This window comes from Drechmeria coniospora, chromosome 02 (genome assembly GCF_001625195.1).
Source record: "Drechmeria coniospora strain ARSEF 6962 chromosome 02, whole genome shotgun sequence".
Classification (NCBI taxonomy): domain Eukaryota; kingdom Fungi; phylum Ascomycota; class Sordariomycetes; order Hypocreales; family Ophiocordycipitaceae; genus Drechmeria; species Drechmeria coniospora.
The window spans coordinates 8,869,292-8,893,242 of record NC_054390.1 but is presented as its reverse complement, the minus strand read 5'-3'; the positions used below and the strand labels follow the sequence as shown (position 1 = coordinate 8,893,242).

The following is a 23,951-nucleotide window of genomic DNA, read 5'->3' as shown; positions in this document are numbered from 1 at the left end:
GGATGTGCTCGTTGCCGGGAGAGAGTGGCGAGGTCGTCCAGCGGTGGTCTGCCGTCCGTGCGTTCGGAAAGGAGTTTGTCGTCGAAGGTGCTGCACGGAAGTGCCGAGTATCGCTTACTGTACGAGTACAAGTAAGTACTGTACTTGCACGCACTGTGTCGAGAGGTAGGCACGTCGAGGCAGGTGCGAGCCTCGAGCGGACGCAGTTGCCCGATGGATGCTCTCCGTCTTGCAAAGGATGAAGGCGGTACTCCGTACGGCCTTCCTGTTCGGTACGACCCTACATACGTTTGCGCAGTTAGTAGGCAGTGGGTGGCGGAAGGTGCTGGTTGCTGTTGAGCAGAAATGAGGAAAGAGCCATGTAGCCAGGCGAGTTTTTAACACTGCCGTCATATCCCAGGGCAACGTACAAGGGGAGCGAAGCGCTACTGGTCGGGCAATCTCCCTCCCCGCCGCGACACTGGAATGTTTTGCATCTCACGCTACCTACCCGTTCTGCTAACTATTACTAGTATGACTTGGTAGATGGACCAAGGCGGTTGCCGGGACGGAGATGTTGGCGCGGTTAATGAATGTGGGGCTTTACGGTAGCAGGATGGGCTGCAAGAAATCACGAACCATACAAGCTCTTGTGCTTGTACTGTGCGTCGGCACTGTGCGTCAGCGCGGAGTACAGGTGGTCATAACGTTATAGGGTACTTTGTTGGTGTACGGGGCACTTGTACTCGTACCCTTCTGCGCTGCGCGGACCCTGTGCGGCACACAGTACCTGGTTCAACGAGACGCACCGTGCCACCATGCGTGTGATTCATTGATGGTGACTCGGCTGAACTGGCATGCCCAAGTCGGCATGTCCTGCTTGTACATGTACGTCGGCACGTATGCTCGTCAGGACTGGCGCGGCTGGGCAGCAGGGCATTGACGACACGGCAGACCAATGCACTGCTGGTATTTGCACCGAGAGTTGGGAGCTCGCCCGCACGTCTCGGGGGGTGCGTGAGCAAGTCGAAGGGCAAAATTGCCTGCACAGGAGCGCAGCACTATTTGATATTGCGGGCTGATTACGGAGCATTGCTCGGCGCTTCCATTTACAAGTACAGTACAGTACGGAGTACACCTACAGTAGTTGTGCACTACATGTACTTAATTACAGTACTTGCATGCAACAGCTGACGGTACTCATGCCCAGCACTGTTGCTCCACGGTGAAGGTGTACCTGCACCAATTCGAAAGCATGGAATACATGCACACTGTGCCTTACTCCGTACTCCGTGCTTGTAATACCTACTACTGTAGGTACCTACAACTAGGGCACAATACCTGCTACTACAGTACTGCACAGTAGTTAGTTGTACATGTATACTCTGTACGGAGTACTGACATTCTGGGACTTGGCGACGAGGATGAGATTATTACCGAACAGTTGGCTTGCTCCGTTCCGTAGCATGCTGTGTGTCGTGGGCACAGACTCGTACTGCACAGGGGGTGCAGGTAGCGTGTCGTACCCATAGTTTTACTGATATACTGGTACGTACATGTACATATACAAGTAATAAGTACTAAAGCACTTGCAGCTACTCCGTACAGTAATAATACCTACCTACTGTACTTGTCGGTAGTACTTACTTGGGTGTACGGCATGGCGAGGTAGCTTCGAACCTGCATCGTCATGAATATCGGCACATCCCTGTATCGGCGACGATGGACGCGTTCTTGGACAAAAGTGGTACTGCTAGGTGCTGGAGGTTTGAACAAGTACTGTACATCTATTTGTACTCGTACGGAGTACACGTGCATAGTACGGAGTAATCAACATACAAATACTGTACAAGTAGGTGTACTTGTATGTACTTTGGTCTGCCCGTAGTTGTACGGAGTACTTACTCGGCTACTTGTACGGTGCGGACGGCGGGGTGCCATCCCATGCATTGCCAGGCAGTTGCTGTAAACGCTGCACTCACCGCTCCAGGGCACCATAGTGTAGAGTGCTATGTGGTAGGTAGACTGTCGTATGGCGCCAGCTGCGACCGCACAGGTCATGGCTACCTAGTACCCATTGCCGATTGAGCCCCTTACGGAATATTTCATGTATGCTGCTGCATGCACTCTTTCACCAACGCACAGTCCTGCCTGCCTATGACCAAATCAGTACTTCGTACCTCATGTTTGTTTAGACCGTCAAACGCAAGCACGGACACGGTGGGCCTTGTCGTAATGGTGGGCTGGGGCGGCGATGGCACTCTACCGCCTCCATCTGGAGGTCCAAGTGCCGGGCCTTTCCCTTGCAGATACGGCATAGAAATAATGCCTAGTTCACGTGTGCATGGATGGTGCAACGACGAGCAAATACGAGTACGGCGACAAGTATGACGCAGGAGAACTCGTCCGTCCCATCATCGGCTGCACGGGCTCGGCCTGCACATGCTCGCTGTACAGCTTAGCAGTCATGGTGCAAGCAGACACGAGTCACCCGTGTTGGTGTCGGCATGCCTGTAGGACCATTGGCTGCGCAACAGCGACGGAGAGCACGCGCGGTAACCCCCCACAAGGAGCAGGTGTCATGGCGGGAGGCGGGTACGAAAGATACTCGAGGGCATGGCGATGGTGTTGGATGCCGCTGCCCCGACGTTGACGGCGCTCAATTGACTTTTTTCCTTTCTTTGTTTTCACAGCCACTCGCCGCCGGCGTCAAAGCCTTTCGATGCCCTCGCATCGGCTCGTCCGAGGAGATCATCCATCGATATTTCGGACCTGCTTCTCTCACCGTCGGATGGTCGCCTCGACGAGCGGCGCCGAAGCAGAGCCTCCATCGCCAATTCGTGCAAACCTCGATACACGAGGAGACGAACCGCTACCCTAACCCACTGCGGAGAGTGGGAGGGAGATGAGGTGGCCACAAGCCTCCCTTTGGCACATCGACTACGGAGTACGTGTTACGGAGTACAAGTATACTTGCTTACTAGGTACTTACTAGGTACTGTACCTACCTACTTACGTTTGGGTCGTCGACGACTGGCCCGTACAGCACATGTATGTACATGTGCATGTATGTACTACTTGCTACTGTGTAGTACGCTCGCTCTGCCATTAGCGCTACTTGAGTAGTAACAATATTGACTTGCCCTCACCCCAATGTTGGGTAGCTGAGGGAATGTACTCCGTACTCGGCACTGCATTTTCGCGGCAGTTGCAGGGACATGGGTGTCCATCCTGTGTCTTCCTGTGCTCCGTAAGTAATGATAATGCTCCGTTCTGGCGTGTCGTCTAGTTGTGCTTGTGCTTGGGGGGTCTGCTCATTGGTTGAATCACCACCATCAACTTCCATTCCACCTCTTGCGACAGGTACAACTACAGCAGGTTGGTGTACTGTACTTGTACATGCACCTGCAACTGTTAAAGGTGGATTAGCTACCTACTAAGTAGAGGATACTGCTGGAGACAACGAGTACAACGTACTGTACTCCGTGCCTAGTAGTTAATTGTAATTACCTGCCTAGTACTGAACCGATGCTAGCATATCAAGTCGAGCAATAGTGCTTTTCTCGTGGTTAGTCCTCATCATTCTCCATCGCCGACAAGGGTGAATGGTTGGATGGGATACCGATAGAGGCTGCGGATGTGTCGCATGAACAATCAGCCTGGGAAGCTGATCCGGACACGTCTTGGCTCACGTCGTCTTCACGTCTTCGTCGAAATCGCACACGTACTTGCGGTGGGAGATGCGGACTGGCATCTCGGTCAGCATGCTCGTCCGCCCTTTCGCTTTCTAGCTGGCAGAGTCGCGCCTCCTCTCCAAGATCCACCTCCCTCCACCTCCCTCCACCTCCCTCCATCACACCCTCCACCTCACTCCATCACACCCTCCACCTCACTCCACCTGCCACCACGACTGTCCAAACCCAACGGCTTGGACGTGTCTGGTGAACGTGTGGGTGCAAGCTTTTGTCTGGCGCGGCGCCAGTCACTTGCCCGCCGCGCCGCGATCTGACTTTCTGTCCGCTTGTTCACCTTGGCTTCCTCGCCGCCGCCCGCCCGTCCCCGCCTTCATGCTCGTATTTTCGCCTCCGTCACTTGGCCTCAATCTCCCTCCGTCATTTCCATCACCGAGCCGCGTTTCGGTTACATGCCCCTACCCACACTTTGGGCCTTTCGCCGGCCGCATCTGCGTAATCTGCCGCACCTCAATCGACGTGCAGGTACGGAGTTCTCCGTGCACGTGGGTGCCGGTGCAGCCTCTGCAACCCCTGCGACGTCTGCAGCTCCCGCATCATCCTGCAGGGTCCTGCTGGCATCCTTTGCCGCGGCCAGCCAGGCCATCCCAGCAAATCTCCCGCTGGCGTCAGCAGCCTCCCCACCCGTCGTCGCTTCGGCTCCTGCCTCGTCGTCGTCGCTGGCGGCTCCTCATCGACCCGGCCCGTCCGTCGAAGCGGAACAGTTCGTCGAGTGCGGCGGAGAGCGGCAGCCTTCTCCCACCTGCCTTGCGTCGGTAACCGTCGACCGCGACGTGCTTACGGTGCTTTCGACTCCGAGTGGCCTGCATCGTCCCTCCTCCGTACAGTACTCGTGCGCGAACGACCTGCCGTCCTACGGGCACGCGACGGCCAGCTCGCTGCTTACCTTGCACGAGCGCCCCGTCGCCGTTAATTGAGAGTTGGGCATCAACGCCCCTCCTCCCTCGCGGGCCTCCGACCGGGCCTTGCCTACCCGACCCGACTCTCCACTGGTTCTGCTGCTCCCTCTCCGTCCGGCAAGCCCTGGTCACGTTGGCCCGTTCGTTCGACCTTTATTTACAGCCATTACACTGTTACACGTACCTCGTCGGCCCTCGTGCGGCAGGCCGCAAAGCAGAGGCCGATCGGCGACGCGGCGGGTCAGGCAGCGAGCCAGCCAGCCCTCGTTCCATCCTTGCTGGACGATACGAAAGGGGACGGCCCTAGGTCGGTCCAACCGGTTCGTTGCAGGGGGGTCGCCCTGCCCAACCCCCTGTGCGAATAAGTAGCACCACCCACCACCCATGGCTGCCTCGACGTGCGCCGACCGTCCATCGGCTGCGGAGATGAACACCCCCATGAGCGCCCAACGAGCCGTCACATCGCTGCTTGGGCCTGAGCGGCGCGATGACACTCCCGCCCTCGTGGTCGACGACGACGGCGACGGAGAAATGATCAGCAGCGCTGGAAGCACGCCAGCGGCGGCACCAGAACCTGCGGCGGCACCTGCAGCGTCACCTGCAGCGGCACCTGCAGCGGCACCTGCAGCAGTACCTGCAGCAACAGGAGCACCAACAACACCTGCAACGGCACCAGCGAGTAATAACGCTGCTGCCGCTGCTACTGCTGCCATCACCTCCATCATGACCGCTAATTCCCCCCCCAGTCGAGACCTGGGCCGTGCCGACATTCCAATCGAAATCTCGCACCCAGCCGCCCCGACCAGCGCCATAACCCCCCCACCCCATTCCCCGTTGGCATTGCCATCTGCTGCCGTTGCTTTCACCACCATCACTGCCGTGTCCGACCTCAATTTTCCCGACCCCGTCGTCGTCACCACCTCTCCCGTCACCGACGACTTCGACTTCGACTTCGCCTTCGACTCGCACGCGACCGCCGCCTCTCCCACCAGCGACGACGGTGCCGTGGCCGTCAGCCGCACCCCCTCCCTCGACGCTGCCGCCTTCTCTCCCGTCGCCTCTGCCGACAACTACACGACGAGCCCGACCGGCCCTTTGGCGAGCACGCCCCCGACCGACCGCAGGAGCATCGACCTGCCCGTCAGCACCGGCCCGACGACGAGCACGAGTGCTCTCGGCACCGGCGCTCTCGACACCGGCAGCTTCGTCAGCATCGCCGCCCGCAACCGCAGCAGCATAGCCGGCTACGCACCCGCCGCGCCCCTGTCGTCCCGGTTCGAGTCCCCGTCTCAAACCAAACGCCAATCCCTGCCCTCGACCTCCTTCTTGCCGTTCGCCTCGCCCGAGCCCTCGACCGTCCGTAAAACCTCCCCCGGACTGGCCGCCCGCCTCAGGGCCTTGGGTTTTGGCTCGCCGAACACCCCCTCCTCGCTCTCGAGGCCCCCCGTCGACGCCGTCGGCGGCCGAGGCGATCAGCTGCGCCAGCTCGACGAGAGGCGTCTGGTTGCCTCGCTCAGCGCCGTCATCTCCAGGCGAGGGTGGTCCAGGAAGGACGCTGCCGCCGACGTCGACGCCCCCGCATCGACCATGGCCTCGTCGGCGCCCGCTTCCTCCGCTCGCATGCCGCCCGACGACGACAACTTGTCGGGGCCCATGGCCATGGACACGTACAAGTATCGCCTGCCCGATCACACCAACGGCAACGGTACCAAGGTGACGCTCGACACCCGACGCGAGCACCTCGAACGCGGCGCCCGTCGCTCGTCCCCCAGTGAGGTACCCCCTCCGCCTCCTCCCAAGGACCCGCCGCCTCTTTCCTTCAAGTCCCCGACCTTGAGGTCCCCGGGAATCACGTCCCCCAACGACTTCGTGCCGGGCCTCAGCTCCTACTTCACTCCGGGCCACAACCGGCCCGGGTCCATCTACACGCTGTCCCGCGTTTCCTTCGCCAACCAGCTCGCCCAGCTGACGGCGCTGCAACTGCCCGACGCCGAATCCCTCTCGAGCAAGGTCTCGGCCATACCGACGGCGACGGCGGCGGCGAGCGCCCTGATGAACGCTGCCGAGCAGATTCGCAGCTGGATTTCCAAGGCCCAAGAGGTCGTCGGTGGCCTCGACAGCGAGGACGACGTCGAGTGGGCCGCCGCCGGTGGCAGGGAGGGCCTCGACGAGGTGGAAAATGCCATCGTCCGCTTCGGGGACCTCATCGACGTCTACGTCGGTGCCATCGAGGAGCTTCAAGGCCGCGACGACATCGTCACCGTCGCCCCCGCCGATCTGAAGCATGCCGTGAGCCAGATGGATTGCATCCTCGAAGAGTGGTCCAAGATCCGCGCCAGCCTCGAGACCGTCCGAGGCCAGGTCGAGATTGCCCTCGAGTGGGAGGAGCTCTGGGCCACCGTCTTGGGCGACATCCAGGACGAGGTCGACGACCTCGGCCGGCTCGTCTTCGAGATGGAGGAGCGCCGCCACAGGAACGTCGCCACCGGGCCGCCCGCCGCCGCCGACGCCGCCGACGCGAACGACCTCGACACCATCGTCGAGGACACGCCGCCCCATGGCGTCCGCGCCCACGGCCCGGCCCGCTTCACCCTGCCGCTGACACCCATGAGCCCAACCTCTCCCGCCGCCGCCGCCGCCGGCCTGTCGCACGAAGACTCGAGCGTCCTCGCCCTGTTTGCCAGGATGCAGCCTTTGCGAGCCTCCCTCGACTTCCTCCCCATGCGCCTCTCCGTCTTCGAGGCCAGAGCCGAGAGGTTCTTCCCCACCGCTTGCGAGGAGCTCGACGTGCGACGGGAGAGCCTGGACGCGAGCTACAGGAAGCTCGAGGAGGACGCCGAGTCGCTGCGCAAGGAGCTGGGCGAGGATCGATGGGTCATCGTCTTCCGCGGTGCCGGCCGCCAGGCCCAGAAGATGCACCAGTCCGTCCATCGTTCCCTGCTCAAGCTCGGAGAATCCATCGACGCCGGCCTGCACTTGACCAACCTTCCGTCCATGATGAAGAAGGTGGAGAGCTACGAGGCCAAGAAGACGCACTACGGCCCGGCCATCGAGCGAGTCCTCTCCATCATCGACAAGGGCGTCCAGGACAGGATCACCGTCAACGGCGAAATCCTTCGACTCCACAGCGAGCTGCAGTCCCGCTGGGCCTTCCTGAAGAGCCAGATGCGGGACATGGATGCCATGCTGGAGGAGATTCAGGTCGATGGGAGGAGCCAGCACCTGCGCGACTCCGTGTCCAGCATGCTCTCCAACGACCGATCGACCGTCGGCAGCGGCCATGGCACGCCTGGAAGCTCGCCGCCGTCGTCGGTGGCCATGTCGACCCTGGGCTTGGATCGATCGCCTAGGGCGCGCAAGAATACCGCGGTCCCGTCCGCCGGCAACAGGAGACATTCGTCACTTCCCGCCCCCACTGTCCAGGTAGGGCGGAGAACGGGCTCGCGCCTGTCGACGATTGCGAGCTCGAGCGCGACGCCCATTTCCCTCTCCTCGAGCGCGACGCCGCGTCCCGGATCGACCTTCGGCCACCGTCCGGCGTGGAACAGATCGACAAACGTCGCCGACAAGGGCAGTTTCATCCCGCTGACGAACGCGACGACGCCGAGCCCGTACTCCAAGGCGACACCCCAACGACCTGCCTCGACCATGGCCATGTCGACACCCTCGTCGACCGGATCCAGACTACCCACGCTCCGGACACCCGTCGCACGCGCTTGGTCCGAGCCGCCCAAGGTTGACGTCACACCGCCGACGACGAACTATTCCCGTGTTTCCTTTCGAGATCGGTTGACCTCCCCGGGCGCCAATGCTCAGCAAACGGGGCCCAAGCCACGGCTGGCGAGCAAGATGTCCATGTCGGCCCTGTCGGCGAGACGCCGTACTTGCATCCAACCCACCGAGCCGAGCGCGGCGGAAAGCCAGCCGATTCGCCCGGCAACCTCGCACGCTTTTACGTCCCGCCGAACCAGCCTGCTTCCCCTGATGAGAGGAAGGAAGGAGGCGAGCGCTGCAGACTCGACGCCCGCTGGCCGTTCCGCGACCCATAAGACGACTCCAGCCGATGTCCACGATTCGAGGCCTCGCTGGCGCCATTGAGCCGTTTGGAAGACCGATCCCACCCCTTTCGGAACCCTCTTCCGTTTCACGCACGAAACATAGGCTGTCTGCCGACGCTGCAACGACTGCCATGTCTTGTGCGATATGTACATGCAATGCGATGCAGAGGCTCCGCCTTCAAAGCATCAAGGACCACTTGCGGGCATCCTCCGCCCTGGTTCAACTTTGTTTCTTTGTAATTTACAGAGCGCGGCGCACCGGGTGAAATGATGACACAGAACACGCTATAGAGTTCAGGAAGGTCGGTTCCGTATCACCCAACTGTTTTCGGCTACTTGTACAAGCCCTTGTTGGTTTTTCGCCATCCCCTTTGCTCGTCACCACCACCGTCACCATTGGACTCTTCCTACAGCAGAAGACGCCGCAGTCGGCTGGTTGGTCATGTAGCTAGCACTCTGTCATGGGAACTAGAGCATCATCCTGACCTGATGGAATGAATGATGGCTAGAAATACCCCCCTTATATAGGTCACGACGCAATGTGAAGGAATCGAGACATAACCCCCCGACCCTGTGATGTAGCGGACATGGTTATCGCGGCCATCTCCTTTCCATCGGCAGCAGCCAAGTGAATTTATACTGCATTCCCTCTATTGTCGACCCTGAGACTGCAATCAACGTCGGCCTGATTTGCCTCCTTACATAGGCCTTTGGTCATAGACTAGCAGCTAGTTGTTGAAGCCAGCACTCTTTGCAACGTCACCAAGCGATTCCCCTCATACAGATGCTTGGAATATTTTATGTGCAACTAACTATACAGCCCTTTGTCAGGTGGGGGACTCGGAGCTCCTCGACTATTTATCCCGACTCTTTGCCAACGTTCCACGACCTTCGAGGATATCGTCATGCGGTGCGAGCGTACACAATAACGACGTCGACCAACTGAATAAGGACGAAGAGCTGTGCTCATATATCTTCAGTCATTTCCAGAAGCCCCACGTACGTTGCCAGTCAGGACTGGCAGCAAGACGGGACCAGGCGCAGAGGGCGGCCAATGACATACTCTGGAAAAGGCAGAAAAATATGTTCTTCAAATAGTAGGCATGAGCCCGATCCCACCTCCGGCTTTTCTCACAATCTTCCCATCCTTCTTGGGACCGCCGCCACTCGCCGCCGTGGAACGCGATGCTGCATTCGACGAGCTGCTGGCTCTCCGGCTGAGACCACCGCTAACTTTGCGCCTGGCTGGACCGCCGGCACCTCTTTTTGAAGATTTTCTGCCATTTCCCGAGAATTTTCTGTTGCTGCCACTCTTGTACGAAGATTTTGCTTTCGTCTGAGGTTGCTGAGCGTTGAGCCCCTCCAGTCTGTTGTGAAAAGCCTCCACATCTGGCCTCGACATCGAGTCGAAGTAGTGGGAGTTCTCGACTTCAGACTCGCCCTCATCAATGTCAACATCCGAACTGACAAGGTCGACGATGTTTTGATCGTCTGGACTTCCCTCATGAGCAGAAATCATCTCCTGATATGAATTGTGGATTCGGCGCAGGAGCGGCAGCAGCCTTGGCCCATGCTCTCTGACTTTATCCGTGTCAATGCCTGGGATTTGGCTCATCTTGTCAAGTGATGTCGTCCAGTTCGATGCCATTTCCTGGAAATCTCGCTGTGTGAAAAGGGGCCTGCGGATCTCTTTCTTATTGCGGATCTGTTCCTCCATCCTTTGCGCCTCCAGCACAAACTGGTTGACGCAGTCTAGACGGACGTCTTCCAGGGAGTCCAGTTGCTTGTTGGCGACAGCCTGTGGCCCGGCTCTCCTCTTCGGAGCAGGTTTTGGTGGACGATGAGGAGGCAGCGGATGAAATGCTTCATCATCTTCTTCGTCATCTTCGTCGTCTGGCATCGCATCATCCGACATGAAAAAGACATCGTTCGTTTTGCCACGTCGAGTTGGGGGAAAGCCCTCATCATCTTCGCTGTCCGCCAATATGGACCGACGCTTCCGCCGATCGACCGGTGAGGACACAAACGTAGATTGCGGTCCTGCGGCTGCCGGCTGGTCTTTGGACTTCTTTCCGACTTTCTTCGCCTTCGATTTTGTCGCCTGCGACGTCTTCCTACCAGCCTCTGTCACCTGAATGGTGAGCATCAGTTTGCGTCGCCCGCTCAGGAACAGATCGGCAGTGGATCCCAGTTCAAGGTATTGAGTTGCCATGCCGTACTTGGTGACGACGTTGTTCTCGGAAAATGCTTTCTCGGCCGAGAGACGGTCGATGATCCGAACAACCTCGTGCTTCTTGAGACCTTGGGCGGCGTCTCGCCACTCGTCCCAGTTTTGCGGCTCATGGTCGGGGTACTTCTTTCCGAGCAAGATATCGGCGCACTGATTCGCCGTCAATCGCCTCTGATGCTGTACTACCCGAATCGCCGCAACTGCCTGGGTGGAGAAGTCTTGCAGCTCAAACACCAGACCGGCTTTGCAGTTGTCGCAGGACTTGCTGCACTGTGACGGCGTAAAGTCTTCTCCAAAGTATCGCAGAATTTCCGTCCGCCGGCAGTCTGATTTGTTGTCGCAGAAGGCTGTGACTCGGTTCAGCATCACCATTTGCCGCTCCTTCTGCTCCCTGCTGCCCTCGCCATCCTGTATCAGTTTCTTGAGGACTCGTATGTCCGCCTTTCCATAGTACAGGATGCAGTCGGATGGCTTGCCGTCTCTTCCAGCCCGGCCGGTTTCCTGATAGTAGCCCTCGAGGCTTTTGGGGATGCCGTGATGGACGACAAACCTCACGTCGGGTTTGTCTATGCCCATGCCGAATGCGATGGTCGCCACGACCACCTTGACCTTCCCCTTCTGCCAGGCCGTCTGGACTTCGACCTTCACCTGGGGATCCATGCCGGCGTGGTAGTGTCGGGCGGATATTCCGTGACCGGAGAGGGATTCGGCCACCTTTTCCGATTGCTTTCGGGAGATGGTGTATACGATGCCGGTGACGCCTGGGTATTTCGAATTGATGAGCGCGGCAATGTTTGCCATGGCGTTGGCATTTGTGCCCTTGGGTCGGACCTCGTAGTAAAGGTTCGGGCGGTTAAAGCTCTGGGAAAAGACCTGACAATCCGTCATGTTCAGGTTGTGCTTGATATCGACGATGACGTTTTGGGTTGCCGTGGCCGTCAGGGCCATGACGGGCACGTCGGGAAACCTCGTGCGGACCTGTCCAAGGGTCTTGTAGTCTGGACGGAAGTCGTGACCCCACTGGCTGACGCAGTGAGCCTCGTCAATGACGAGACGTGCAAACTTGCCTCGGCGGTGCAGGTTCTGCATGGCGTTGTTGAAGACGGCGTTCTTGCTGACCATCTCGGGAGTGACGTATAGAAGCTCGACAAAGTGCTCCGGGCAGCGCTCGTTGAAGGCGCTTATGACTTGCCGCTTGTACTCGGAAGAGCACTCGCCATTGAAGGCAACGGCCTGGATTCCGAGGGCTTTCATGTGATCCACTTGGTCCTGCATGAGGCTGAGCAAAGGGGAGACGACGATGGTGACCCCCCTCGACCTCCCCGACCTTACCACGGCAGGAAGTTGGTAGCACAGCGACTTGCCGCCGCCAGTGGGCATCAGCACGAATGCGTCCTTGCCCGCCAACGTCGCGTTGATGGCCTGCAGCTGGTTTTGCCGAAAGCCCTTCATCCGGAAGCGATCCTTGAGCATCTTCTGCACCTCGGGGGACCACGGGTGTTTCATGAGCTCCGGTGGGATGCTGAGCGGGGGCAAGACGGGTGCCGCCTGCGGCTTCGAGTTATGGCGCGGCTTCGGTGCCGGGCCAGCATTGCCCGAAGTTTCCGAGAATACCTGGCGAGATGCTGTCAAGGATTGGCCGAGTGATTGCCGCGTCTCGCAGTCGTGAACGAGGGCCAGCATCTCGGCGTCGTCGCTGAAGTCGCTGAATGCGTCGCCAGCCAGGTGCGCCGCCGCCCTCGGTTGTTGGTTGCGGACGTCCGACTGCGCTGCTCGCCGACGCGATGCGGAGGGAGGCGGCATCATGTCGTCCAGATCGGACAGGTCGTGCTCCGAAGCGAAGAATTGGCCTCTCGCGATGGCGGAGGAGCGAGAGACGATCGAGGCGACGGGTAACTCCCTCGGAAATGCCTCACCAAACATGCCGTCGTCCTCCTGCGACATCAAGCCTCTCGTGGAAGCACTCGCGGCGGCACGAACCGGCTCGTTCCGGAGGCGAGACTGCGCGGCCGCAGGCAACTGCGTTTGCTGAACGACCTGGGTTCCGGCGGCGGCGGTCAACGACGATTCCCTGGAGCGGCGCGACATGTCGACGACACCGCCAAAGACGGGCTGCGTCCCGAAGACGACCGTGCTTCTCCCATTCCTCGCACTCGAGCTTGGCGGTTGGGCAGGTTCCTGGAAGGCCATGTCATCGAGGCCCGCTTCGGCCAGCACCTGGGCGAGCTGCTGCTCTCTTTGCTGGACCCTATCCGTGAGCTCGTCGAGTTGTATCTCGTCAAGGTCAGTGTCGAGCCCCTCGGCGTAGGAATTGGCCACCTGCCGGGCAAGCGTCTCGCGCTCGAGGCAGAGTGAACGGTACGAATCCATAGAGCCAGAGACTTCCTTGATGGCCCTCTGCTGTCGGAGCAATCGCTCTCTTTCCGCCTTGACCCCATCGCGTTTTTCTTTCGGCCATCTTTCGTTGATGGCTCGCGAAAAGTCTTGGCCGTTTTGTTGGATGTGCGACTCGAGCAAAGCGTGCCTCTGGGTCAACGACTGCGGATTAGCACACAGAAAGGACAGCAGCTTTGGTGTCTGGCTCGAGGGAGGGGCCAATGGTTCGAGCACGTTCTCGCCGGCCGTTGTTCTCTCCAGCGACGGCGATCTCGCAGGGCCACGTTGGTGGTGTGAGGACGGCAAGGGTTGAGACGGCATTGAGGTGTCAAACCGCTCCGGCGAGGGTTCGGCGCGAAACGGCACCGATTCCACGTTCAGCTTCGGCTCCTGCTCCATATGACTTTGGGACGCCGCACCATAGGCAGGGGGTGTGACAAATTCGTCCTCGGAGTCCGGGATGTACTCGTTTCTCTCCGCCGACAAGGGCATCTCGACATGCGGATTCTCTCCATGCCCGAACGACCAAGAGAGCGCCGGCTCGGTCACAACCTTTTGCTTTTTTTGGTGTAGCGTAGCGCTCGGCGAGCGGTTCGTGGCCATGCCGTCACGTCGATCCGCCGCACGCTTGGACGGCGATGACATGTCCCTGACGGCGGGGGGCAAGCCGGGCGTCGCCTTGGTGCCGACGGAGCGCGCATCGGCTGGCGTTTTGACACGTCGCGGCTTCACGCTGCTCGAACCGGCGGCTCGACGAGTGGTGCATCTTTTCCCGGGGGTTGATGCAGGAGGATCGGTGCCGAGAATCTTGTACACGTCTGGGAAGCTTTCCTCATGGGTAGAATCGTCGCGGGTGATGGCGTCGCTCTTTCGTTTCTTCGTCGACCTCGTCGGCTTTGGCGACCAGTTGACGACCTCTTCATCCCACAGGCGTGCGTCGTCGGCGAAGTCGAGGGAGTCGACGGAGACGGCGGTCCTCTCGGTCAAATCCATGCAATCCAGCTCACTCCCGGTCAGGTCGAAGGTGATGCTTGACGACGGCGGTCGGGCGGCGGAACTTGACCTCGAAGGCGATGGGGCTGGCTTCTTTCGCTTCGGCGTCGCAGAGCGTCCCGTCCCTGTCGCCGTCAGCTTTCGACGTCGAGCCGAGGGTGTGCCGATGGCGATGTCAGCCGTACCGGCAACGTGTGATTTCTGTCCCGGACGTGCTCGGGCTCGCCCATCGGCCGTCCCGGGCGGAGATGAAGGCCGCTGCGGCTGCTGAGAAACGAGGAGAGGCTTCGTGGGCTTCGTGGTCGAAGTCAAGCGTCCCATGGTGGGCTCCTCCACGGTCGGTTCGTCCGGAAGGACCGAGTCATTTCCCCGTCGAGCCGACGCATCCACAACCGTCGACGGGCGATTGGGAGATTGGCCTCGGACCGCAACGGCACGAGAGGAGGCTGAACGTGCCGGAGAGGAGGCAAGAATCCGTTGGTGATGCGATGGGGAGGGCGAGAAAGGCGTCGGGTCACCGGCCCGAGGGTAGGTGTGTCCGGGGGGCTTGGTCAAGGCGACGTTGTTCAACAGCCATGAAATGTGCTCGGAGAGATTGTTGAGAGTCATGAAGCCTCGGTGTGCATGCCAGGTGGTTCTAGCCGTTCCAGGATGTCCTGCATTCGAGGCTGCCGAGGTCTATTATATGCTGCGGTAGGCTCGAAGGTCGAAGCATGTCCGCGTGTGCTGGTGCTGGCCCTAGCACGCTGGGGTGCCCGCCATCTGGTGCCATCTGGTGCACGCCGCGTTCAGTGCAACGCGTTTCTTAGTCAGCCAGGTCGGAACGCGATCACGTGATGACGAAGCAGGCGGACAGCGGATACAACGTTGATGCGCTGCCGTGGTGCCGAATTGCCGCGAGGAATGGGGTTAAAGTTCGGGTAGTTGTATCGCCGTGGATGCAATTTGAGTAATTATTACTCTGTATTACTCTGTACATTAATTACTCCGTCAGTACGGAGTACTTCAGTAATGCTCCGTCAGTACTTCAGTAATGCTCCGTAAGTAAGTACGGATACAGTAATACTCCGTACAACAGTAATTAACTGCAATTAAATATTACCCAAGTACTTGGTACTTGACCATGGAAGCAGATCCTTCCACTACTAGGTACTCACTGTACTATAGTAGGTACTTGCAGAACCTGAGACCTACAAGTATTACTACTGTACTTGGCCGTCTGTGACAGCAGTAGCCAGATGAACACCAAGAGACCGCTTTCTAACCATTACCAATGCATGTAGATGTGTACGTGGTTATCTAGGCGCATGTCCTGCAGGCTATTTATTGCCACATTTATGAGCCCGCAGTGTAAATGTATGTTATCCCAGCAAGCTTCCCTACTCCGTATTCTCTACACCGGATACAAATATACTGGCATGCATACTAGGTATCAATGCCCCCAACCCCACTGCAGGTATACTATACGCACAGTACAAGTGCTGCACTGGGTGTACGGTAGGTGATTCGGCGGTGCTCCGGACGCCGGTCGCGGCTCATACTGCCGTAGAGTTACTCGTACACGTAGTAGTAATAGAATACTACAGGAATAGTCTTCCCCGAGGATCCCACTTACTGTACTGTACGGATACTCCGTTCTGAGTGGGAGTTGCAATTTTCTCCACGGAAGCGAAGAGGCGCGCCGTGGGTGCAATCGCATGTACATGACTTGTGAGGACTCGGTAGCGCCTCGACGACAGAGAATACAAAGCACTGTAATTACTGCACAACTGCTCCGTGCTCCGGACGCCGTATTACTTGTACACCTATTGATACATGGTACTACCGACTAGGGATCCATGATGGAGCCAGACCACGATGCGTGCTTGCTCGGCCAAGGTTCCCTCTCACGGATGCACCGTAATACTGCCTCGCGGGAACGAACATGACGGCTCTCGCAGGTGGCATGCCATGGCTCCCCCATGACCCTTGTCCCGCTTCGTCCGTCGTCCCATTCCCGCCGGCGCGTCGCCCCCCGTTCAGACCAACAGCGCAGCATGGCATGCACGACTCCTCAACCCGTCCCGCAGCATGCCCTATGCCGGCCGCGAGAGGTGCTCCGGCGCCAGCGGCAAGAGGCTCCGCACGAGCGGGCAGCAGTAGGTCTTGTGGCCGGTCAAGCATTTGTCGCCGTCGCCCGACGGGTCGCCGTGATGGGCCCTCCAGCCGTCGGGACAGGTGCCGTCGCAGAAGGGTGCGGTGCCGAACCATTGGCAATCTTTGCGCGAGCGGAACATTTGCCACAGATCGCGCAGGCGCTGACGTTGGCCAGGCGTATGGTCCATGCCGCACGTTCTGTCTCCCGTCAGCAGCCGATCTCGCAGGCTCGTCTCCTCAACTTACACAGGCGTGACGTCCATGAAGTTGCCGACAGGGTCCAGGCCGGGCAGATGGGGACAGGTGTCGAGCTTTTGGGGACAGCCAGTGGTGGAATTTTGCGAGGCGGGCGTGTCGGCCACCAGATCGTTTTCCCCGGCGCAATCGGATCCATGATACGGGTGAAACAATCCGAACCAGTGTCCGACCTCGTGGACGAGCGTCTTGAAGTTGCCCTCGAAGTAGTTGAGCAGACAGGCGTCGCGTTTGTAGAAATCTGGTTTCCCCAATTCCAAGTTGGGATAGGAGCATTCTCCCATGCGGCTCCAGCCGGGATCGAATCGTCCGATGGTGTTGATGAAGATCAGGTTCAGCGCTTGTTCGTCACCCTGATGAAGCTCCGAGATCATTTCCGTCTTGCTCCAGCCCTTGCCCCACCTTCGATTGAAGATGGTCCGGACAGGGCGGGGAACGAACAGGAAGCCAAAGGGCCGGAAAAAATCCTGGAGCCACCCGGCCATCTTGAGGATGTGTTCTTCCTGCAGAGGAGGCGAGCGGGCTTCGTCAGGGACTTGCATCGTCTCCAGAGGGGAGAGGCGTGACGCACCGTGGGACGCACATCGTCGGCCGACGGTGCGATGATGTTCAGGTAGACGTCGATGGAAACGAGCCCGCCTTCGTCTTGGCCGTCGACGGTGGAATTCGATAGGCTCCGGCGGGCAAGATGCTCGTTTGCGGCCATTGCCTCGTGGAAGCGTACGAGTTCCGGGCAAGGCTCCTCGACGTAGCAGGGAAGCATGTCGACGTCGTCATGATGGCGTACGGAACCGACAGCCGCATCACCGATCAGGCTGAAATCAGCATCGCCGATGGCGACGGCTGCGGTGGGAACTGCCGTGAGCAGCAGGCCGGCGACGAGGGTGGCGACGATGGACATGATGGCGACGACGAGCCGAGCGAGCGAGCGAGTGAGGGAGGGAGAGGAGCTTGCGAGAAACGAGGACGGCGGGAAAGCACGCAGGCGTACGTGCGCGTACTCGTCGACCGTACTTGTACTTGCGTGCCGAGTTCCTTGGGTGCTCGCAGCACTCTGTCCTGCGCACTTGCCGGCGGATAGGCGTAGATACCGTACATGCAAGTAGGTAAGTAAGTGAGCAAGTGAGGCATGCTCGCCACACGCACGGAGCACCCCGTGCGTGCACTCAGTGGTACTGCGAGCAAGTAATAGTTGTACGTACTTGAAGTGCTCCGCCGATGGACGCAAGTGCCGAGGGTCGAGGAGGATACTGTCTGTCACATTTCCCCACGCATGACGAAGTACGATGCGGACGGTGGAGTGGCCGACGGCTAGCGGTATGGTGGAAGGATTATTTCGTAAAATATTCACCCACGACGGGACCGATGAGGGGAATTCCGAGCAACGACCACGCCGGCAGCATGGGGACGGCAGCTCGCCTTGCTTCATGCCGACCAGGCGCCCGCCAGCGCCCGAACGATGCCCGTGGAAGCGATTCCGTGGAAGCAAAGACAAAGGTGAGCATCGATGCTCGGTTCTGCTGGAGCCAAACCTCGTGGTTAGCGCGACGCTTGTTGACGAGCGGGGATCCCAAGAACCGGGTTACGGGCAGCCATGGCGGCGACGGCGCCATGTAACGCAGCGGTGGTGATGTCCGCCTTGGTGGAGAGCAGCCATGGCGCACTTTTGCCGCAAACCCTGCATGTGCAGCGCTTGGAAATGGTCGACGAGCAAGTACAGTACTGTAGGTGAAAGTACTGCACACAATGCCGACGACAAGGGGGTCCTTCAGGCCGGGAGGGGCCGGGGATGAACAACCGTGGGTGGTTGCGGGCTATTACTTGACCTACCATGCCACGGTGAGCTGTCGGGGAGCTTTCGGCCGCCATGGGCGCTGCATTTCCCTGGCGGCATCCAGCTGTAGGTGTACTTGCAGTATTGCTCAGTGCTGTGGTTGTACTTGCTCCGTACTGCACATGTCAAGCGCTGCAGCAGGCACCGGGCGATAGGGAGTGCACACTGAGTAGGTGCCTAGTGCTAACCTGGCACCTACAGCACTGCAGTGCTGAATCGGAGGTGGGCAGCTGCTCCTTGCGTTTACCGACTATTAATTACAAGTACTTGGGTTCGCGCTGGTGCAGTGCAAGTACATGCATGCTCGTAGGTACCGCGAGCAGATGCACACGACGTACTTGCACGGGCAAGTGGGAGCACGAGTACGGCGCATGTCCATGAAGGTGTTTGTTCCTTGCCACCAACGCCTCCAAGTACTCGCAGGCCAGGAGTCAAGGTGACCCAACCTTCGAACCAGGCTGGATGATGCCAAAAGGGATGCCAAAGGGGTGCCCGCGGGTACAACACTTCGTATCAAGAACTGGTACTGCCGAAGTACTGGTACGTAAACTGGCATGTGCTGCGCGTATTATCAGCCAAGTAATAACTTGAGCAGGCACAAGTGATCAGAGAGGCAATGAACATCATCCTATGTACGTACTTACTGTAACACTTGTACTTGTCCGATGAAGGTGTTTGTAAGTAGTATTACCTAATACGATGCAGTCTTTTCTCCTCTGCGGCGCCCCACAGCCGACGGAGGGATTCCAATGCCGACGGAAGGATTGGCGCCTGCAACTACAAATCGTGATTTCATTTGGCCGCCCTTGAACTATTGCCGGGGCAAACCACCTAATTCCTGTAATTGCAAGGATTCGGGGACCTGCAAGCACTCGCTTCTTGCATGCTTCCAAGATTACGACACGTAGGTAGGGTAGCATTGGCAGGGGGTACGGACTACTCCGGGCTTGCAAGGACGACCATCGATTTCCAGTGCTCCACCACCACCCTAGGCGCTGTATTACTTGGGACTTGTTCACCTACAGTACTAGGTAGTTACGTGTATGTAATTACCTGTAATAACTGCACTCAAGTCGTGCCACAGTAGTGCACCTACATTGACAAGGCTTATTGCATACCGTGCTTGCCTTGCTCGAAAGCAGGTGAATATCGATACAATGCAACATTGCGATGACGTTTCTACGAAAGGCTGGAGTGCGACGCCGGTGCAGATGCAGCGATTTATCATGATAGGCAAGCATCTCCAAGCAAGTACTTGCAGTACACACACCTGAAGTACTTGGGCTATTACTACTACTAGGTACCTAGGGTATACTAGAACGGAGGGCACGTACGATTGTTGCACAATGCTGTACTGCAAGTACTGGGTAGGTTTGGTGAGCAAATCCTTCTCGCCCCGCCACCATGCTCTGTAATTACAGTAGTGCGGCATTCCCATTACATGGGTGCTGTAGCCTGTAGGCGCTAGTGCTTCCTCGACAGCACAAGCACTGCGTTCTCCCGTCGTGCTTGACATGGCTGTGCATCCTCTTCTCGTGGGTCGTGAAAGAGGCCGATAGGTCGTCGTCTTTTTCGTCCGGACGGACCGAGGTGCAGCAGACATGAACGTGCGGGCATGAATGGCCTTGATGGCATGTCACGTTGTATGTGTCGACCAGAACCTCGACGTAAGTACCTGCTGCGATGGCCACCCTGCTCGCGCCGCCTTTACGGAGTACTTACTCACTACTAGGCACTAAAGTAATAAGTAATATTAATACTCACCTACTGTAAGTAAGTACTGCTCTGCAGTCACTAGACAAAGTGACGATTCAGTTTTGGTAGCGCTATGGAGTACGCCGTACTAACAACACAAAGTGAATCGACGCTTTGCCACCCCACCATCCTGTACTTGGGTGTGCGGTACATGTACTGTGGTGCTACAGGTACGCCAATGTACTGTGGTGCTACAGGTACGCCCGTCACCATACCATGGCGCACCCAAGTACGACGCCAGTGTAGCACGCCCAAGTACAGCGAAGCGCCCTCCAGCCAAGGCATCCCAGGAGTGATGGATGGTGGTGTGGAAATTCCGTAAGCATTCATTCACCGCATCTTTGCCGGCGTGCTCCGTTTAGTGCAAAGCGCGGCGGGGATTGCACGACGCTGCAGTAATACCTGTACTGATACGGAACGGTGCGCCGATGCCGTACATCAGTCCACTGCAGTAGGTGTATACTTAGTATGACACCATGAGTTGTGCCTTCAGCAGGTATTATACCTGCACAGGTAATAGTGCGCCGTGACAAAATGGGATATGGCTACGTACCGAGATTTCAACTGCGCTCTCCGTACGGGTGCATCGAATAATACCTGCTCCGTAATTACCATGTGCCGGCATGTACAGTAAGTACTTGCTTGAATTTGCAGGCGAGCTTCGTAGTAGTCCTCAAGTATTAATGCAGTAATTACAGCGTACATGTGCATGTACGTCGGACACCCAAGTGCGGTACGGAGAGTAATTACAGCGCAAGTATTCCTTGTCGTTTCGGGGACGTAGCATGTCCATCCTTCGGCCCATCGCCCACCATCAATGCTGCCCCTCCCACGTGGCTCGCGATGCGCCCGTCCCCCGCGGAGGTTGCTTCGATGCCGCCGCCGTCGGTGGACGCATTCGGTCCCTCTCGTGGACATGCGCAAAGCAACGAGGCAAACGTCTACAGTCGTGTGCTGCAGAGGAACATGCACGAGCGGGTGGAGGATGGTGCAAGAAGCATGGAGAGCTCACCGTGGCAGCAACTCATGCGATGCGTACGCTTACAGTGCGCCAGTGCATGATAATGCACTGTGTTGGCCCTGCCCTTGGAGCTGGTTCTGGCCGACGGAGCAGCCTGAACAATGCGCAAACGCGTTGGAAAGTGAAGGAGAGAGAGAGCCACTCTCGGCGGCATGCAGTCAGTTTCTGCTTGCAATCGTCTCGTACGAACAGGCCATTACTTGCATGTGCAGTGTTGCTGTACAGTCCACAAGTACAGCCGTTTGAAGAATACAACTACGGAGTACAGTATAATTAATTACATGTACGGAGTACTTGTGTAGTAGGTGAAGTACTGTACTTTTGTGCAAGTACTTATTTAGGGTGCACCTGCATAGGTGTGGGTTAGGTGTGCAAGTACTTGGGTACGGGGGGTGGCAAAAATATCGAGTCAATTTGTACGAGTAGCAAGGCCAAAACAGAATCGTCATTTTTGTCCAGTGACTCTACCTACCTCATACACCGCTGAATTTGTGTCGCGGCTGTCGGCGACCGTGGGGCTTCTCCGACAGCCGCTTCCGGCCTACATGTGTGTGCGCCGAGCCGTTCGGCAACCGGTTTGGACCCGCTCCGGCGGGAACGCCGTGCGCAGAACGTGATTGGCTCGATGAGACCGACGCCGCAACCGTCGACTTTTGCTCAGCCGAGCAGACGAGATGTCTATCCCGTTACTCCGTACACCCTTCAGAAATGATATAAAAAGGCCCAAGAACTTGTCCATGCAGAACATGCCCGCTTTATCACTCATGCCCATACTTTGCGCCGGCGTGATCGAGCCAAGATACGCCCACGTCGGCCATGTTCGAGCAGGAACAAGCCGACGAGCTGCTGGGAACCATGCACTTACTTATGTCCGCGAGCCCTTGCATCCGACGGAACCCGTCCGTCCGCCCAAGTCTTTCTTCTCCCCCTCTGTCTTCTCCTCGAGCTCTCGTACGCAATGCAGCCAAGCATGCATGTGCATGCGTGCAAAGTACGCAGGCGCCGCGAAGAAGCCGCCGTGCCGGCGTCTCGAACCCTCTTCCCCACTGCGCCATGATCTACTAGTGGCGATCCACCCCCCGGCACGGCTGTCGGACCTCCATCGGCGAAAGAAACATGCAACTACTTATAATACTAGGTAGGCACTTCGTGCTTGGTTGCGAACCAAAAACTCTGCCTTTGCCGTTACACTTCCACGCCAAAGCAAATCTTCCTTGCCCTCGTTCCGGCGCCATCAAACGACTGCGCAGCGCAGGTGGCCGGTTCGAAACGGAGCACGGCATGTCGTCGTCCACCACCACCACCGGCCACCCGGTGCCCACCTCGCCCGTAGAGCCGACGGCGGAGTGCAAGTCGATGGATGAACCACCGTCCTCGGCCTTGTCCAGGAAAGCTCGCCTTGTCCATCATTTCTCTCAAGATGTTCGATCATCCACCTTTGCGGAACTGCAGCTTGCCATCTTAACCTTCTGCACCGGCATGCAAGGTGAGCGACCCTGACGGCAACCGGCGCTCTCGGACGCCCGCTGAACAGCTCTTCTTAGATGCCACCACCTTCCCCGACTATCATTGCTTCGCCTCCAACCAGACGGGAAACACCGTCTTTCTCACCTTGGCCCTCATACTTCCCCATCTCAACGGCGACGCCTTCATCACGTCCAACATCGGCATGGCCCTCGGCATGTTCCTCGGAGCCGGCTGGCTCACCGGCCAGCTGAGCCATCTCATTGGAGCTCGGAAACGATGGTGGCTGGTGCTCTGCAACTTGATCCAAAGCCTCGTCGTCTTGGGTGCCGCCGCCGTGCAGTATCGCCACGGCACCGCCGACAGAGGCCCGGCGGCGCTCGCCGTCGTCGGCATGCTCGCCTTTGCCGCCGGCAGCCAGGTCGTTCAGTCGCGAAGCCTCGCCATGACGGAGATTAGCACCGCCATGGCGACGGCCGCTTGGGTCGACTTGATGATCGACCAGAAGCTCTTTGTGCGGAAGAACCGGCCACGGACTCGACGCGTCGTCTTCCTCCTCGCCTTGGTTGCCGGCGCCCTCGTCGGTGCCCTGGTCTACAGGGAGGTGGGTTCGGCGACGGCCATTGCCATGTCGGGAGCCGGAAAGGTCCTCGTCACCATTCTCTTCATCTTCACCCCTTCGCAAAAGGAGGAGACGCAGGATCCGTCGCCCGCATGACCGTCGTGGCCTGTTACGAGCAGAACCGGGTCGGCAGGGCCGGCCAAGGTGCGTGACAAAGTGTAGGCATTGCCATCGGGAGAGAGCGCGGAATGGTCGCCGCGGCGCCGGCATTGAGCCAGCGGAACCCGTGACGAGTCAGTCTACGATGTGGCTCCATGAGCAGGGACATCTTGCATATTGAATGACGAAGAGACGTTTATGACATTGCGCATGCGTGTTGTTCTTCGAGCCACGAGCCGACCAAAGTAAGGCGCGTCTCGACGGGGAGGATGGAATTCTCAATCTCAAGCGGCGACCAGTCGCCAGCCCGCAAAGTCGGGGCCCGTCGCCCCAAGCTTCCTGGTCCGGCAGACGGCGGCGAATTGTAGGCGGTGCGCGAATTGTAGGCGGTGCACGAATTGTCCTTCAAGCGGCTCGCGTCGCCGGTGCAACCATCCGTCCTGTCCTCCTCTTCGTGCCATCCCTCTGGCCGCGCGTG

At 58.5% G+C, this 23,951-nt stretch overlaps 5 protein-coding genes across 5 annotated transcripts; 3 read left to right on the top strand and 2 right to left on the bottom strand.

Moving 5' to 3' along the window:
• Positions 1–4,046: 4,046 nt before the first annotated feature.
• On the top strand, positions 4,047–4,644 carry DCS_05559 (uncharacterized protein; the record flags this gene model as incomplete). The annotated part of the gene is made up of 2 exons (XM_040802861.1): positions 4,047–4,196; positions 4,279–4,644. The coding sequence occupies 2 exons, from the start codon at positions 4,047–4,049 to the stop codon at positions 4,642–4,644; spliced, it is 516 nt and encodes a 171-aa protein (XP_040657894.1).
• Positions 4,645–5,014: 370 nt separating this feature from the next.
• Positions 5,015–8,679, top strand: DCS_05558 (uncharacterized protein; the record flags this gene model as incomplete). Its single annotated transcript, XM_040802860.1, has 3 exons — positions 5,015–8,004; positions 8,058–8,365; positions 8,462–8,679. 3 exons carry the CDS (start codon positions 5,015–5,017, stop codon positions 8,677–8,679), a joined length of 3,516 nt encoding a protein of 1,171 aa, XP_040657893.1.
• Positions 8,680–9,778: 1,099 nt separating this feature from the next.
• Positions 9,779–14,896, bottom strand: DCS_05557 (QDE3 protein; the record flags this gene model as incomplete). The annotated part of the gene is made up of 1 exon (XM_040802859.1): positions 9,779–14,896. The coding sequence occupies one exon, from the start codon at positions 14,894–14,896 to the stop codon at positions 9,779–9,781; it is 5,118 nt and encodes a 1,705-aa protein (XP_040657892.1).
• Positions 14,897–16,362: 1,466 nt separating this feature from the next.
• On the bottom strand, positions 16,363–17,579 carry DCS_05556 (uncharacterized protein; the record flags this gene model as incomplete). Its single annotated transcript, XM_040802858.1, has 3 exons — positions 16,363–16,621; positions 16,670–17,181; positions 17,250–17,579. 3 exons carry the CDS (start codon positions 17,577–17,579, stop codon positions 16,363–16,365), a joined length of 1,101 nt encoding a protein of 366 aa, XP_040657891.1.
• Positions 17,580–22,569: 4,990 nt separating this feature from the next.
• DCS_05555 (DUF1275 domain protein) lies at positions 22,570–23,470 on the top strand (the record flags this gene model as incomplete). Its single annotated transcript, XM_040802857.1, has 2 exons — positions 22,570–22,774; positions 22,833–23,470. The coding sequence occupies 2 exons, from the start codon at positions 22,570–22,572 to the stop codon at positions 23,468–23,470; spliced, it is 843 nt and encodes a 280-aa protein (XP_040657890.1).
• Positions 23,471–23,951: the final 481 nt, after the last annotated feature.